General features: G+C 44.3%; 1 protein-coding gene across 1 annotated transcript in view; it reads right to left on the reverse strand.

Moving 5' to 3' along the window:
• Positions 1 to 15,553, reverse strand: part of LOC126523499 (mitogen-activated protein kinase kinase kinase 7-like) — a 131,343-nt gene that overhangs the window by 17,644 nt on the left and 98,146 nt on the right. Inside the window, exons 14-15 of the mRNA XM_050172105.3 lie at positions 11,525 to 11,640; positions 7,437 to 7,524 (exon numbers count right to left, since the gene is read on the reverse strand). Of these exons, the coding sequence (XP_050028062.2) occupies positions 7,437 to 7,524; positions 11,525 to 11,640 (204 nt within the window). The remainder of the gene's footprint in view (positions 1 to 7,436; positions 7,525 to 11,524; positions 11,641 to 15,553) is intronic.

The following is a 15,553-nucleotide window of genomic DNA, read 5'->3' on the forward strand; positions in this document are numbered from 1 at the left end:
TTCCGGACTTTTTTCCATGACCCCAGGTCCAAAACTGCATTAATCAAAGCCACCAACACCGCCATTTTGATTATCGCGCCGCCTCGAGCTGGTCTTCTCACATGCAGATCCACTGGCAGCCGTAGCCACACTGCGGCAGCACTAGGCCTAGCTACTTCGATGTTCGCTACCAAGCTTCTTGCTGTTTGGTGCCATGTTTTTCGTTGAAACAATTCGCTGTTGTTAGCAATGGCGCCGACTCCGCCTTTGTAATCCTCGCCGATGGCTTCGGAGCGCGGAAAGCATGGCACGCTGCATAATGTCGGTTCCCGAAAAATCAACTTCGCCCAACACAGCACTCTTCAGTGGTGAAGCATACCAAAATTTCGGAGGGGCAATTGTCACGGGACATGATGTTTCCTTTAATTACACATGCGTGCACCCGCCGTTTCCTATCATAGTACGAGCACCGATCCGCCTAATAACTGACTGGAACTTGTAGATACGTGTGAATAAATCATGTGGAACTTCCCACTCATGTGTTAGCTCAGTGCATATGCACCACTGCGGGTAAGTCCTCCATTCAATTAGCTTCTTTAAATTCGAACGAATTTTCGGGCCCCTTCGAGTTCGAATTATCGAGATTCGACTGTATATACAGAAAGAAGCCGAGATGGCGAAGGAACAACCACATGAGCACTTCTTCGATCCTTGTCTTCATCCCCTTGCTTGCACCTTCTCCAATGTACGGGTATGGCTTGTAACAACATGCCTGATTTCTAGAGATCATTCACGATTGTCGTAATAACACTGATAATCTTACCATTTCTCTTATTTGCTTACAATTTAGGGCAAACCTAATTTCAACAGAATACAAACAGTCAGAGACCAATCTTTCAGGGCCCGACTTTCCATCTGCCCGATTATTCGGGTCCTATTCAAAGCATTACTGCCCACCCCTTAAAAAACAATCTGCATTTGCACTTGATATTTAGACTGCTGTTGCACAAATATTTCATTGACAAACAACGAATATTTTTGTTTCCTTGTGTCACAGATCACACTAGATGCAACTTCAAAGTAGAGAAGAGTGCCTGTTTGTAGCATCCCTCCAGAAAAATTAAGATGAACAATTAACATTAAATATTTTTAATGAACAGTCAACACCCCTAGCAATAAAACAATTTATATTTCTTTTCACCAAATCTGGGTACCTTATTGCTTACAATGTAGCATCTTCTCAATTTTGAGGTCGTCAGATCTGTAGTTCCAGTTTTCAGCCTTTGGAGAATTTAAGAGCTTCCGAGACAAGTTCAGCAGCTACTGCACACGTACATTGGTACGTTAGTACGCACACGTACTAGAGTGTTGCAGTGAAAGAAAATTCTTGATCATTTGGACTGCAGTACAGTCGAACTCACAACAATATTCAAGTGCCAAGAAAATCTCACTGTTCAACCAGGTTGAACAAAAAAAGACAGAAAGGACAAACATTACAACATATTATTTGGACAGAAAAAAGTTCAGTTGAATCCACTTACAGCGTTACTCGGATGTAACAATGAGCAGGTACTGCACTGTGTGGGTTTTGTCCTGGCATCGAATTCCGGCACTGCAGTTCATTCAAAGTGCCACCCGATTCTGGTCACCTGTCATTTTGAAAGCGTGAAGCACAGCTGCCACTTTTCTTCAAGAGTTTGTGTTTCCGGGCATGAGAATGAACCATTCTTGTTGGTTGGAAGCGGAAGCTACCGTGGCACACATGCCGCCGTCTGGCGAAGGTCTCGTCGCTATGACTTTCATGACTGTGCATCAGCCACGTGAGGCTGAACGAGCCAGGAGCAGCAAAGTTGCTTTCTGTGTCACTTCTGCAGAAAAAGTATGCAGTTCCAGAGGTCATCGCAATCTGTTATCAGCAATGACGTAAACGAAGTGTTGATGGACTGCGATCTCGAGATAACGATATAGTAACTGCCGATCCTTTGCACTTTAGTTCGTGCCAACTCGGGGCACATGAAGATCGACGATGAGCGGCAGTCGATAGCCCATTTATTTTGTGAAACGGCGTGAAACCACGCAAAATGGGGGATGCAGACAAGCGCTTGCCTACCTCATTCTTTTAACGCGACAGCGTTAAGGAGCTCGTGTCACAGAGAAGCCGGTGTAGGCGGTGTTGGCCGTGAGCGAAAAATCCCGGAAGGCAATTCATAAATAAAAACAACTTGCAAGATGGGCTGGAGAATCGAACCAGGGTCTCCGGAGTGTGAGACGGAGACGCTACCACTCAGCCATGAGTTCGATGGTTCAAAATGGGACAAAAGCGCCTCTAGTGAATGCGGTGTTGCCTTAGAAACATGCCGTAGAAAGTTGTACTGTGGCGTATATCGGTAATTATGAGTATGTAAATGACAGAAGTCGCAGTTAAACTAGTAGTGAAGCAAGTTTCCACTACATTTCTTCAGCGCTTGGCGCACACGCAGAGCCGTCTTGCGGCAAACACAGAAGACCCCTCCTCACAATGTACGGTGCTGCCCCGACAGGTGGCGCGCCACTCGCCCGCTTCTCCCTTTCGTCTCGTTTGAGCGCATTGGGGCCGCGTGGGGCCCGGTGCGAGAATGCCCCAATACCCTTGTGTTTAATGTTTTCTCGTTCTCTCCACTTCCAGCGTGCGTCACTCGAACTCTCGTGTTTAGGCAACGCGGCTCCTCTTTCCGCTCACAGTGTGATTCCTAGGTGCAGCGTCCGATGCGGGATGCCTTTGACATGATCGCTGCGCCGTAGCGCCACTGGTGGGAAAGCGTCCCCTGCGATGTGTGCCGTGCTGCTGGCGAGGTGTCATGCATCTGTGTGGCGCTCCCAAGTGAGATAGAGGACAATCCCATCAAGGCGTCAGCCCCATGATTGCATCTGCCTTCATGGCGTGTCGTGGCCCGGCTGCCTGTGCCGATCACGACGCTTGGCTCGCGTAGATTGTTTCTCCTTTCGAGACACCGAGTTCTTTAGTTCGTTCCGCTTGCTCAGGCACACGTTTCGTCTTTGTATGACTCAAGAGCATGCCGAGCGAATGAGTGGGCGGTGCGAACGGTGTGCGATAACGCTATCGCGTTCCACTTACGAAGGCGAAGCTTAAGCGTCTTCCAATTCTTTTGCTTCCTTTGTCTGGTTTCAACATGGGTCCTGAGGCAAAAAAAGATCTTGAAAAAAATCTATTTTTTGCAAATAACATTTTCAATACCTACAGCTACTATTCCTTTAATTCACCAAGTTTCACATCTCGTGGAAGAGTATTTTGCCTGCAAAATCAATTTATAACATCACTGTGAGCTGAATTCCATGCAAAAGCAACCATTTTTATCGCAGTGCATAGCTCTCTTCCTACGCACGCGATCGCAGCCACCTGGGTCTTGTTGGAAAGAGGGGCCTTTCTTCTTCAATTTTCTGCCAAATGTCACTCCACCAGCTCGCCGGTGACCTTAAAATCCAGGAAGAAAGAAAAGTCCAAATGCGCCATCTTATTCGTCGACTAGCGCGTGTGACCAGAAACGCATGCTGTGGTTGGCTACGCAAGGTTCCTGTCGTCTGCTCCATTCCGCAGGCGATGCAACGGCACGTCTCATAGGTTTGTGACAAATGCGCAATGATGACCGATCCACCGGGGAAGTTTGGCACGAGGCACAACTTTGGTAAAAAGAAGCGATCAAAAGTGTTCCATTCCTTCGGAAAACATCGATAATCTTCCGCATCGTCCGCCGCCAGCCGCAAGTGATGCCGAAGTCGCGGACGGTGCCAAAGTAGGCCTAGCCAGCTCACCAATGAGTGAGTGTTTCGGACAGTGGCCACATTCGGCGTGAAACTGCAATGTTGCAGCATGCGGGATTTGCTGCAGAGGAAGATGAATGCTCAAAAAAACTTCACATTCTTGCATCAATGCCAGCAACAAAGTGGAAGTTGGATTCGCTCACTCGTGCCGACGGCATTGCAGCCGGACCTGTCGACGCCGAGGCAGGCTTCGCTATCGTCGGTAGGACTTTGTGAACGCACTGATGTCGTTTGTCAAGTGCAAGGTGTGCGGCGGTAGCGTCGCAGCAGGCAAAAGCGAATGGGAATGTGGCCTTGCCATAAAGATCCGTTACCACGCGTGCGTGCTCTGGCGATATCATGTCGGTGTGGAGCTTGACCCGTGTGAACGACAACCTTGCTGCGCGCGCGATGCAAGCTACCGGGAATCAGCGAACAGTGCTAAACGATGTTATTGCCACATTTGGGTGGCCATGGTCAGAACGACTACATTCCTGGTGGCTTTTAGCCACTTTCACTGCAAGATATTGCAAAATGATTTCTGCACTTTTGATTAAAAGTAAATGTATTTATTCTTTTCTCGTTTTCTCAAAACACTGAATTTTGACTTCTTGCTGATTTGCGGTAGCGATATCTCTGCCTTTGAGGCAGGTAAAGCCATAATTATTGTTATGGCTTGTAGCTGGGTGTGCAAAGTACACAATGGTATGAACAGATTTTGGAATCTATGCTTTAAAATTTTTCCATTCTGCTTTAGATCAGACAGTAGGAAACTCGCATTTGGAACAGTAAATATTGAATTGCTATAGAGTTACTAATATTAATTATATCAAAAATGTATTCCTACCATTGTGTTCCTCATGTTTTCTAGTAGTAGGCATGTGGCAATATGAATTTTTGTAGCGCGGGTATTTTTCTCTTGTGTCTGCAAACAATGAACAATTAATTTCATTTATCTTCAGAAGTAAATGGCCTATTGGAAAAATAATTACATATTTGAAATCAACACAAAGACCTTAATAAGGTTGGAAAGTTTCTCTAATGTTAATGAAAAAGTGAATATTATATCAACAGCAGTGTGCCCCCTGAAAAGGACTGTCGTTGCGTTGTTAGTGTGGAGAGAAAGTGAATGTCCTCGACAGCTTTTCAAGCAGCTGCAAAGCGGAGGCAGCGAGGAAATCCCCGTCCAGATTATTCCCCTCGAGCCTTTTGAGCCATTGGCTATGACAACTTCATGCATCCAGGAGAATAATATGCTTTTTTTCACATGGTGGCTAGTTTTTTCCACTTTTCATAACACTTTTTTTGGTAATCAGCAATTTTTTGGGAGGCATAGTTACTTGGCTAATCATACAATTTGAATAATTTTTGCTTTATCTGATAGCTAGGCTCCCAGGGAATGCAATGAGTCTAAATACTACATTTTTGTAGGTTTTTTTTTTAATTATGGGGTTTTACGTGCCAAAACCACTTTCTGATTATGAGGCACGCCGTAGTGGAGGAATCCGGAAATTTTGACCACCTGGGGTTCTTTAACGTGCACCTAAATCTAAGTACACGGGTGTTTTCGCATTTCGCCCCCATCGAAATGCGGCGGCCGAGGCCGGGATTCGATCCCGCGACCTTGTGCTCAGCAGCCCAACACCATAGCCACTGAGCAACCACGGCGGGTTTTCTGTAGGTTGAAACATATCGAAATTTTGAGGAAGGTAAAAAAATATATATATTGCATGTCAAGTTACAAATTAGAACTTTTGTAACTTTGGATAGAACAGAGGTTAAAACATGAGACAATGCTTATTGCACTCCTTGAGCATTCAGGAATATTTTCACATAACTTTTACATTTCTTACTGCAAAACATTTTTGGTCAGTCATCCCAAAATATGGAAACAGGAAAAATTGCATAAAATATTTTTCTCATCGTATAGAGAAAGAATAATTACATATTTGCATCAAGCACATTAAATTACGTATTACTTACAAATTTCCTTCCTCTAGCAGCAATATCACTATTGGTATTGCTCGAGGCCCAGGACCCCCCTTAAACAACATGGAACTTCAAGTGGCCTGACCCTACTGGCTCATCTAGGAGGTGGTCGCGGTTAGACTGGAGTGGGCCACACGCTGCTGCACACCCCCTCTTGTGCTTTAGGAGGCCTGTCCTTATGTATGTTTTTTTCACTTCGTGTGGACACTATCTTTATTGCAACCGTGTCTGAAGTGTTCGTTGTATTAGTATGGCACTTTAAGAAATATTCGTTATAGTACATGCATGCACTTTTAATAGGTAGGGTAGGAAACTCGCAAATGCACTGAAGTACGGTCGTTATAACCCATAGATTGTTATATATGGAATCATTGTAACTGGGTTCGACTGTAGTACATTTTTCTGGTAAAGAAGTGTGCATTAGAATAAAGTAAACAGGGTTCCCGCATAATAAAAATACCACAATTTCAAATCAACTTTTCTCCTCACAGTGTGCTGCCACCTACTTGGCTTTACCAATGGTGACAGTTGCACGCGTTGTTCATGAGACACAGATCAAGTTGTACTATGGGTTGCACCTAGGGGGCCTATCGCTGACCTGAAATGCACCCACAAAGTTTACCAAGCTCGCTTATCTTTCATATTACCAGAATTTTTTAATATACTCAATGTCATGCACCTATATTCCACAGACTTATCTTCAACAATACAGAATTTTAAACATTTCACTGAGGTTCCGCCATGCCAGTCTTACGCTTTCCTTTCACCAACCACCTACACACTTTCTGCTCAACTGTATAAATCGAGGCATCATGGGTGCATGTTATGAGGTTTTCACAGTACAAGCATTTTCGGAGAGTTGGAAAGCACTTGAACAAGACTTGATGAAAACATTTTATGCATCTGAAAGAATGAGCATGTTTACGTTTGCAACACCTCAATTACCCAGTAAGATGGAGAATGCCAGCTGTCTGAACAGCTTCTCTCGACATTTCAGTAAAGCTACTGCGTATACACAGTCAAGGTTTTTTTTTTTTTCATGTCACGCAACTGTACTGTATGACGATGCACTGTATAACGTTTTCCATTTTTTTTCGCACCCTTTGTCATTGCCGTTATCACCAAGATCAGACACTTTGCGTCACAAATGATTAAGAATGAGAAATGTTACAAGATATCCGCCCTCAGCTCTTATGTTCACAATGATTGTTTGAACTATGAACTTTTCCTTAGTATGACCGCAGCAAACCTCTTATTTCGTACAACGCTCGTTTCTGCATGCCAGTGTATCCTTTTTTTGTTGTTATTTAGAGCTCACGTACAGGGACAAATGCAGCAGGAAATCAGAAGCTCGCAGTGCTTCACTGGCATGCTCACAAAATGCCGATAAGGCTTGTCAAGTGCCTGCGCAGCACCACTGTGACGATGGCTAAAATGTATTATGGCTGCATTAAAGAAAGCAATCACCATCTCACAGAGGACAGGGCAGAAAACTAGCTATCACAATCCTTCAGCACTGGGCTGTGGCCTTTTGCATTGGCTTCGGCTTGCCTAACAAAGTTTCGCTTCCCTTTCAGCTTCATTATAACGAGGTCTTACCGTACCAAAATTACACAGCTGTGTTTTATAATGGGGCCACTGAAGAACGTGGGAAGGGCACAGACACACACCTGCTCTTTCTCCAGCTGTTCGGCCTCATCGTAGTATGTGCGCCGGGGTTCAGACACAGGAACTTCCAACTCCTTGTCCAGCTCCTTGCTGCCCATTATACGGAAAAACACAGCACAGACACAGTTAAGGCCCACTGTTCAACATGCAGCATCGCAGTCAAGAAGATTAGCAATCAAAATGAAGTTATACTGCCTACATAAATGCATAAATCCCAGAGGTACAGCCATTTCAAAACCTGTACAAGGACCTTCCAGAAGTCTTTTCTCATACATATGGCAAAGGAGTGCCACGACCTTGCCACGCACATCACCTTAACAGATTGTACCTTTGGATACCTTGAGGTATGAGTAAACAAAATAAAATAAATAAGAAATGAAAGAAGGGCAGACTTAGTGAGAACAGTTGAGGTGTCAAAGCTGATGGCAAATGGAGTCCAAATGCTTAGCCACAGTAGCTGCGGAAAGTACTGGAAAATCACTCATCACAGGCCAACAAGAAACTCAAAGGTACGGGTATGGCCACAGCACCTTATGGCACCCTTAATGTGCAAAGCTGTGATGACCCTTGCGGTTATTCTGTGCGATTCCTGTGATTCCATGCCACTGTGCACCAACCTGAGCAGGTGAGTTCACCAACAATGCCATGCTACACCATTTTGAGTGCATAATACGATGACACAGCGGCACATGCGTACCTGCGCTTGGCACTGCATTTCTAACCTGTCACTGAATATAGTGTTGTGAAATGGGGCTGCTACAGGGGAGATGTATTTCGCTAGAATAGCAGCTTGGGCTTGTTGGTTTTCGATCCTGTTGTTAACAGCGCGAAATGTAGACGAGACACGAGACAAGACGACACCACAAGCGCTGTGGTGGTGGAGATGATACAGTGAGATGATACAGTGATGGTGCAGCTTTTTTGTCTGACATTTTACAGTGCTCTCCTAACCAAGCACAGGCGCTGGTGCATTCTTGAAACTGGTCACCCTTGTTGAGCCATTCACTGCCAATGCCAGCAAATTGCCGGGCAGCTGTATTTTGAACTTCTCAAAGCTATTGATAGATGGCAGAACTTGTCAGTTTATCTGAGCGCGATTGGATATGTTACCACTACATGACAATTGTTACTTGTGTTTCTCGGACACATGTTTTTGGATGTTTTTGATCGTCTAAAGTGGCAGACGCCATCCGGTGGCCAGTGTGCTCTCTCCTAGCAAGAGATATTGGATATTCTCTTCGACAGTGACAGGGATGAGAACCCTTGTGAGGACAGCACTTCCTCTGAGCCTTCTTTCCCAAGAGAAAATGACTTTAACGATAGGTGTGACTCGGATTCACCAGAGGATGATGACCCATGCCGGAGTGCTTAGAACGTTTCCAAATAATAATATGCCTGCAACTTCAAAAACTGCATAGAGTAATATCTGAATGATTCTCAAATGTAAATAAATGTACGTTTCATAATTTCCCCACCAAATATATGGGCTAGGCGCTCGTGGGTGCAGAGAAAAACGAGCGTATAAAACACAGTAAAACCTCGTGAATTCAACCCTCGTCGATTCAGAAAATCGGATAATTTAGACACTTTCTTTGGTCCCGGCAGGTGTCTTCATTATTTAATGCAATGCAAGTTTTGTTAATTCGGACGTAGTTGGCCGGACATCATTTAATTTAGACAACTCTCGGAGCTCAACGAGCAGTGCAAATGTGTTACGCAAAAGAGCAAAAACGGCGTTAGCGTCCACCGAAACGAAGTGGAAGTGTTCGCATCAGTGGAACTCGTATGTGAACGTGTACATGTATGACAGCAACACCAGAATGGTTCGTGCCTATTTGTGCCTTTAAAGCCTTTATTCTTGCGTTTACGGCCACGAATAGCACTGTGTCGGCCACATGCTTTCACGACTGCATAGTCACCATACACCATCGCGTCAACAGTGGCCACGGTTTCGTCCGCAGTTGCAGCAAACGGTAGTTTTGTTTCTAGTCAATGCGCGTGTCAGCCGCGCACCTTCAGAACTGCAAGGTTGCTATCCATGATCCCAATGACAGCGGCCGCAGAAAACAGTAGTTTTGTTTTCACTCGTGCAAAGCTGTTGAGGATGAAGAGCACCGTCTACAATGTGATGCGCTACGACCTGGCGACACTCGCGAAAAAATAATCGGGATGTGTGCGCAGTAGTGAAAAGCATGTCTCAGATGAAGACGCATTCTGCAGCCGCGCCGTGAAGGAAATTGCGAGGTCTTTGCCACTGCGAATGCTAATCGGTCACGAGATAACGAGAATTACAGCTTCTGCACTGCTTTTGTGCAACATAGAAAAAAGATTTGCTTATTCATTCAGTAAATAAGAGCATGTTGACGTAGTAAGCATTTGTTTATTGTTTTCTTGATACTCTCTATAATTTGACATTCGGTTAATTCAGCCATTTTTCTCGGTCCCGTGAAATCCAAATTAAAGAGGTTTCACTGCTGCTTTTGGTAAAATAATGCATGACACAAAAGGTCCGCTTGCGCGAGGAAGGCAGCAGTGAATGGGTTAAGGTGAACTTCTTATTCGCGAGGTGGTGCTTGATAGCCATGCTTCATGTGAAGCTAGTAAAAAAAAACAGTGTGTCTCTTCTTCTTCAATACAGTCAAACCTCGATATATCGAACGGTGCGGAGATCGCGAAAAAGTTCAATATAGCCAGAATGAAATATACAAAATCACATTAAAAAATGTGCCAAAAACTTCTGCGCATCAATCAATGAACCAAGGGCACGATCGGGGATTGTTGTTCGGCACGTGCGTTCGGTTGTGCCAGGTGCAATTGGACTAAGCCACGCCGACTTCGTCAGCCGGGAGCGCGCGGTCGATTGCGACGCACGCAATCCACTTAGGCCGCGCCAACTTCGTCAGCCGTGCGAAGTCGGCCCGGCCTGGGCCCAATCACACGCGGCGCATCCGAACACAAGCTCCGAACAACGATCCCCAATCCGCCATAATCGTGGCACAGTAAATGCTCACTTAAAGCTTCACGCAAAGTATTTATTTGTTTGGCTGAAAGTACTGCAGCAGTGCTTCTTATTGGCAGCCGTGTGCTTAAATACAGAGTCCTCAACATAGTCTAAACGATCCACAGACGATAGGCCAGTGCCTTCTATTGCGCCGCAGTTGAAGTCGGGAGCGGGGCAACATCAACGCTTGCAGGATCAACCTCGGCAGTGTCTTCGTTTGGCCGCTACTTCTGCTGTGATTTCCACGTCTGTCAATTGAGGCATCGCGAATCCTCGTGAGGCACGGCAGGCGCAGATTATGGCATCGAGGAGGAGTCAGTGCGACAAATGCAATGCGTTGTTGACGTTGTCGAGTCGAACTAGCCAAGCTGCCGCGTGGTTACGCCGCTACGTTCAAATGGTGCCCTTGGCATAATCAATGTGTGCAGTTATCATGCGCAGCAGTCGGGAACGCCCATCGTGCCGCCGTGATCTTCAAGAGTGTTAAGGGAGTGCTGACTGCCTGTCAACAGAGCGCACCTGGTGTGGGGTGGCGGAGTTCGATATATCCATTTTACGTCTGACCGAAATAAACAATTAAAATGAAATAAACAATTAAAAATGCATGCAATTTTCAAGATTAATAGAAAGTGTTCGATATAAGCAATAATTCAATATGCCCGTGCTCGATATATCGAGGTTTGACTGTACCATTTTTAGCAAAGTTATTGACAGTGTGTTTTGGGTTTCTGTAGAACAGCAGCTGCAAACACCTGCACTGGGTGGTTGGCAATGCGGTTCTTTTGACTAGAGGTGAGGGAAATCTCCCCTTCAAGTGCTTTTTTTTTTTCATTTTCTTCAGTTAGCCATCCTCATCGCACACACAAGTGCCAATCCTGGCTGTTCGTGTGTCATGTGTGACTGTTACATGCTCACAGTTGATTAACTACAACTGCAATGCTCCCAGTGCCGGTTCAATCTACGAGAGTAGCATTTCTTGAAGCATGCATGAATGGAGGACAGGCGCATCACACAATTTTTTTAAGGAGCCCCTCTCCTGCACATTTCACTGACCACAGCATAAAGACAAGCTTTTGAAGAACGACTGACCTTCGCTGGTTGAGCAGGCAGATCTCCGACTGCAGCTTGAAGTACCATTGGGCCAAGCACCGGTGGTCGTCAAAGATGCGCACCGACTCCTGGCAGCTCGGAACTGGGCTCAGGGGCTGCAAGCAAGAACAATGACAGTGACGAAGTCATGGGAGCTTAGTAATAAATCAGATGTGGGTAAGACAAGTAGTGAAATGAAGAAATAATTTTTTTTCATTTTTGTTATTGTTATGATTAATGGCATGCTACTGTTACGATCAATGATAGCATCACACTACCAAGGCATGTCCCCCAAGGTGGCTCCCACCACCAAGTCGTCTGCTAAGACAGCTCCCCCTTTTGTTCCACTGTTCTTTTCACAACTAGTGTCATACTATGTTTGGTGTGGAAACATGGATATATGATACTGTGAGTGTCCCCTTTGGAATGGGGTGGTGGGTAGTGCCACCAAGCTCTTGTTATTATAGTGCCTAATGTCCTACCCATGTTAAAAAAGAAAAAAAAAAAAAACTCAAAGTATTCCCATAACCAAATTTTCTGAACCCCTATTGGGAACTTTGTTTTCGTACAACTCAGTTGTTTGTCGTTTGCCTACTTTTCTTCCACCAATCTTCCAAACGCCTCTTACTAATCTATATTGTGGACATGTTTACTTTCCCCCTGCTCTCGCTGAACACAAGGGCTTCAAGGAGGCATAAATGGGACTAAACCAACTGCTAGGTAGATATCTTCACATTCATTTTAAGACATGCTTCTTCCTTTTCGTATCTTGCTATATAAGTACGCGTTCTAAGGCATCTTGATCCCACTTCAAAAAGTAAAGCTTCCCTGTGAGTTATCATAAAATGTTTCTTTCCTGATTTTTGTGTTTTCCTCTTAAGTAGTTGCTCAAAGCAGGCTTTTTTTTTCCATTGCCGCAGTCAGCCTCTCTGACTGCGTTTGACATTCTTTGTTGCCATGTTGCTCACCGTACAGGATGCATACTTGCTGGTACTCATCCTAGTTCTTTTCTCTCAACTGTGAATCAATGTTTTTTCTGTCCAAATACCTGAATACTCTTCCAGACCATTTACTTCCCCAGTCCAGTTACTTCCATATTCTTCAGTTGTTCTTCATACTCAATTTTACTGCGAGCTTCCCTCATTTCAAAACTTGTCCAGCCCATATCACCCTGCACAGCTTCATTTCTAGTTTTCCCGTGAGTGCCCAATGCGAGGCGACCCACTGACCTTTGGTTCCCGTCGAGTCCTGGTTGTACCCCTGATTTAAAGCAAACAACCACATTTCCAAAAGTAAGTCCTGGAACCATTACACCTTTCCACATACCTCGGAGCACCTTGTACTTATTGTATCCCTATAGCACTCTGTGTTTCATTATGGCCGCATTTCTCTTCCCCTTTACTGTTATTGTTCTTGCTGTGTTTCCATATATCTATTGCCGTTGTTTATCCATATATCAAGGTATCTATATTCTTTTACGTGAGGTATTCCCTGGCCCTGTCTTGTCACGGTCTGTTCACTGTTTTCATTGAATACCATAATACCTGATTTTTTAACGCTAAAATTCAAACCTAAGTTATCGCCTTCCTATCCACACATATTAGCCAGACGTTGCAAATCACTTTGCTTGTTAGCTAGCAACACAATGTCGTCCGCATAAAATAAACCTGGGAGCTGCTGCTCTACTACTGTACCTGCCTGTTTGTATGAGAGATTAAACCCGATATTACTTCCTTCTAGCGCCCTCTCCATCCTCACCATGTACATCATAAACAGCAGTGGGGATAAAGGGCACCCATGTCTTAGTCCCTTGTTGATATGAACTTTCTCCTCACTTCTCATCACTTCCCATTCGATGCAAACGGTATTTTCTAGGTAAATCTCTCTCAAAAGCTGTAGACAATTGTCACTTAAGCCTTTCCCTTTCAGAATATTCCACAAAAGATTGCTGTCTATGTTGTCATACGCTCCTGTAATGTCTAAAAAGGCCACATATAACGGTCTGCTTTCTACTTTTGGTAATTCAATACACTGAATAAGAACAAATAAGTTATCATGCACACGCCTAGCAATTCTGAAGTGATTCTGAAGTTCGCCCAATATGCCATTATTCTCTGTCCATGCTTGCAGTTTTAATTTAATCACCTGCTAGTAACCTGTATATTACAGATGTAATGGTGAACGGTCTATGTGAATGAATTCTATCTTTTTCCCCATTCCCTTTATAAATTAAATTCGTTCTACTTTGCTGCCAACTGTCCGGTATTCACCTATCCTGTAGGCATTTTTCTACTGCTTTCAACAGAGCTTCCCAACTTTGTGGTCCTAGTTCATTAATCAGCCTAAAAGGAACTTCGTCTAGCCCTGTGGCTATACGCTTAGGAATTTTCTCTTCGGCTTTTTTCCAGTTGAAATTTGTCAGCACCAGCTCCTTTTCCATCGGGTTCTCTTTCATGCTCTTCATTTCCTCAAGTCCAACCTCGTCATTGCCTTGGAAAGATTCGGCTGTTATTTTTCGGATGTAATTTAATGCTGCATCCCATTCCAGTTTGTTTCCATCTTCATCTAGGATATCTTGCAGTGTTCCAGACTCTCTGCCTAATAAGATTATGTGGTTCCAAAATATTTTAGATGTGGCCTTCTTTTCCTCACGTATTTCTGACAACCTATGTTCACTTTTACCTTTTCTCTTTACTTAACCAGTACATTCGCCAACCAATAAATCAGACATAGATAATCCGGACATGCTCAGTAATTCAGACACCTTCGCGGCACCGCCAATGGCCCGCTAGACTTAATATGTAAAGTCGACTGATATTTCGGACAGCCGCCAGCTCTACCTTTGATTATTCGGACTCCATCTATGGCTACAGCGGACGCCGACTCTGCCGCCATTATCGCCTCTGGCAACCTCGACGAAACATCAAGTATGGCCTCGGAGATTACACACTAGATGGTAATCCCTGAGGCTTTGCTTGGTTGCAGCACTGTGCCTCAGATATTTAACTACAAATGCCAATATTGAAGGCTTTGCCTGAATTGTGAGGTCGCATTAACATTGCAATCATCACATCTATTCCAGCACCGCCGTGCACGGCCCGCTCTCGTTTGTTGAATTTGCCTTCCGGACAGTGTTCCGACATTCTGTATTTGTTTGTTTAGTATGCATTCCAGACCGCACTCTGCCGTCTGCAAGAAGTCTTTCTTGTGAAGTTATCAACAGTCCGTGTCATATGGCACCAACGGTGCCCCCCCCAGTCCAACTCCGAATGAGCCCAGCTCCGCAACTGTTGAGCCTGAACTGCTGCCCACTTCAACGAGCACAAATGCGAACATTATTGATGACCTAGGTTTCTAGGTTTCTTCAAGAAAAAATTATTCACTTTTCTACTAGATAGCCAAAATAATCCACATATCTAAGCTATTCACTTCACTTCTGCTCATTTCCTTTCCGTCTTTCCTTTTTCTTTAGTGTTCTTTTTTTATTTGTAGCCTTTACCAATATTTTTGGTTCTGTTGCGAATGCTTTAAACTACTGTTTTAATTCTACGACTAGTTATTGACTTTGTATCATTTCGCAGTTTGTACTACATTTACTTTACATAATGTTCCACTTAGTGACTACTGTATTTATGTTTTATGCTGTATATTTGAACAAATGTACATATTTTCTAACAGGAGGTCCCCTTTCAGCCACGTGCTCTGGGACCTCCTTCTGTATACTTGTGTAAGCATGCATATCTACTTATTAAAGAAATAAACTGAAACTGAAATAAACTGAAACTGACCTGCTCAACCAAAAAAGGACAACAGAGCCCTGTATAGAGAACACATAGTAGACTGTAAATACAATAGAACCTCGCCAATGTGATCCCGTTTCGTACAATTTCCTGCCGCCAATGCTCATGATCGAGAACACAAAAAAATGACCCAATATAGCTGCAGTTCTTTTTTTACCGGTTAGCACATTCCCGGAAAGCACTATTTTTCTACACCAACGTTGAGCACATTGTTAAACTGCGATCATAC

The sequence above is a fragment of the Dermacentor andersoni genome, chromosome 6 (genome assembly GCF_023375885.2).
Source record: "Dermacentor andersoni chromosome 6, qqDerAnde1_hic_scaffold, whole genome shotgun sequence".
In the NCBI taxonomy this organism is placed as follows: domain Eukaryota; kingdom Metazoa; phylum Arthropoda; class Arachnida; order Ixodida; family Ixodidae; genus Dermacentor; species Dermacentor andersoni.